Here is a 1,770-nt window from a genome sequence, read left to right on the forward strand (position 1 = left end):
TATATATATATATATATATATATATATATATATATATATATATATATATATATATATATATATATATATATATATATATATATATATATATATATATATATATATATATATATATATATATATATATATATATATATATATATATATATATATATATATATATATATATATATATATATATATATATATATATATATATATATATATATATATATATATATATATATATATATATATATATATATATATAATTATTTGAGTTTGTGCTTCTTGATTGAATTCCCATTTTCTTTATAGTAACCCATTGCTATGGAGATTGTTTACATGTTGTCATAGCAACCATTCAGTTGAGTAGCTCCTGGCATAGTGAACATATATTTATCTTTAAGCACAACAACATTGTATAAATTTGGGGCATTAACTAATTATTAGAAGGGGGACACTAAAGAAATGACGTTGGAACATAACACTGGTATTAAATTTAGTAGAATTTCTAGGAAAACTGCTCTCAGGTTGGGTGTTATAAGGAAACTGTTACCAGGTTGTCCTCATAAACCTGCCAATGTGGATGAAGATGAATTTACTGAAAATATAAATGATAAACGTGGTCATGATCTTGCACTCAAGAAATTACATGATGATATTGATTTCATAGAAAAAGTGTTATGTGATTTAGCAGATGAACTGGCTGATAAACAAAGCTTCACTTGTTTGGAAAAATTTATTGTGTTTGAAAAAGATGACCACAAGAAAAAAGCAGATTTTATTGCTTTGCTTCAAGGACAGAAATGGAAGGCCAAACATTTTAAAAAAAGCAATAGGCTACACGGACTTCAGAAGGACCTCAGACATGTGAAACAGGACACACACAAAGTAATTCAGGCAAAAGATCAAGAAATTGCTAATCTACTAACTGCCATTAATGATGCAAAAAGATTAAATCCAAAACGAGAAGCTTATGAGAAAAAAGTGGCCAAAGTTCAGATAGAGAATCTTCAGTTTCGAATAGAACAAGAGGAACAGAGTATCTGTAAGGAGATTGCAAAGGTAGGACGTGAAATTCCTCAAGAAATACGTGTGCATGACGCCCTGACAGCCTTCTTGAAGGAGAGCTGTGCTAAACTCGAGACTAGAATACTGGAGTGGAAGGAGAAATTCAATGTAGACACCCAGAGGAAGAAAGAAGAGGTAGCTAAATGGCAAGCAGAGGTTCAGAGTAAGAAGAAAGACTTGAATGAGGTAATACAGAAGTACGACGAGTATTGGGGCGTCGTGAGAGAATACGAGGCCGAGCAAGAGATTGAACGGCTGAGAAAAGAGGAAGAGGAACTGCACTATCGAGCTGCGTCCAAAATACAGGCTTGGTGGAAAGGCTGTATGGTGAGGCGAGGAATGAGCTCAGGAATCAAGAAAAAGAACAAGAAAAATAAACCTTTGAAAAAGTAACTCGTATACAGTAATTCTTATGTATTGTACAGGATCTATGGCCATTGTGCAGGTAGCATACTGTACAGTACATCATTACATAGTGAAAAGATTCATATATTAATGAATGTGTACATGTATCACCAGTACTACAGTATCGTTTTTTCACCAGTCATATGAAATGTATCCCTTCTTTGATTACTGTATTTTTGAGTCTACAGAACTTACGGTGATATTTTTTGCATAAGGAATTCTAGTGAAAGATATTAAGATCAGTTATTTATACTTTGAAGATTGACATTACTAAAGTACAGTATACTGTACTGTACTTCATAATAACGGACC

At 31.4% G+C, this 1,770-nt stretch overlaps 1 protein-coding gene across 1 annotated transcript; it reads left to right on the plus strand.

Moving 5' to 3' along the window:
• Nucleotides 1-450: 450 nt before the first annotated feature.
• Nucleotides 451-1,446, plus strand: LOC121871302 (dynein regulatory complex protein 9-like). The gene has a single exon (XM_042373520.1). The coding sequence runs from the start codon at nucleotides 451-453 to the stop codon at nucleotides 1,444-1,446; it is 996 nt and encodes a 331-aa protein (XP_042229454.1).
• The last annotated feature ends 324 nt before the right edge of the window (nucleotides 1,447-1,770 follow it).

The sequence above is a fragment of the Homarus americanus genome, unplaced genomic scaffold (genome assembly GCF_018991925.1).
Source record: "Homarus americanus isolate GMGI-L3 unplaced genomic scaffold, GMGI_Hamer_2.0 scaffold45698, whole genome shotgun sequence".
NCBI classification, from domain to species: Eukaryota; Metazoa; Arthropoda; class Malacostraca; order Decapoda; family Nephropidae; genus Homarus; species Homarus americanus.

What these genes read in the sequence shown, in the direction of transcription:
- LOC121871302 (XM_042373520.1), top strand. Translation starts at nt 451, where the DNA reads ATGACGTTGGAACATAACACTGGTATTAAATTTAGTAGAATTTCTAGG.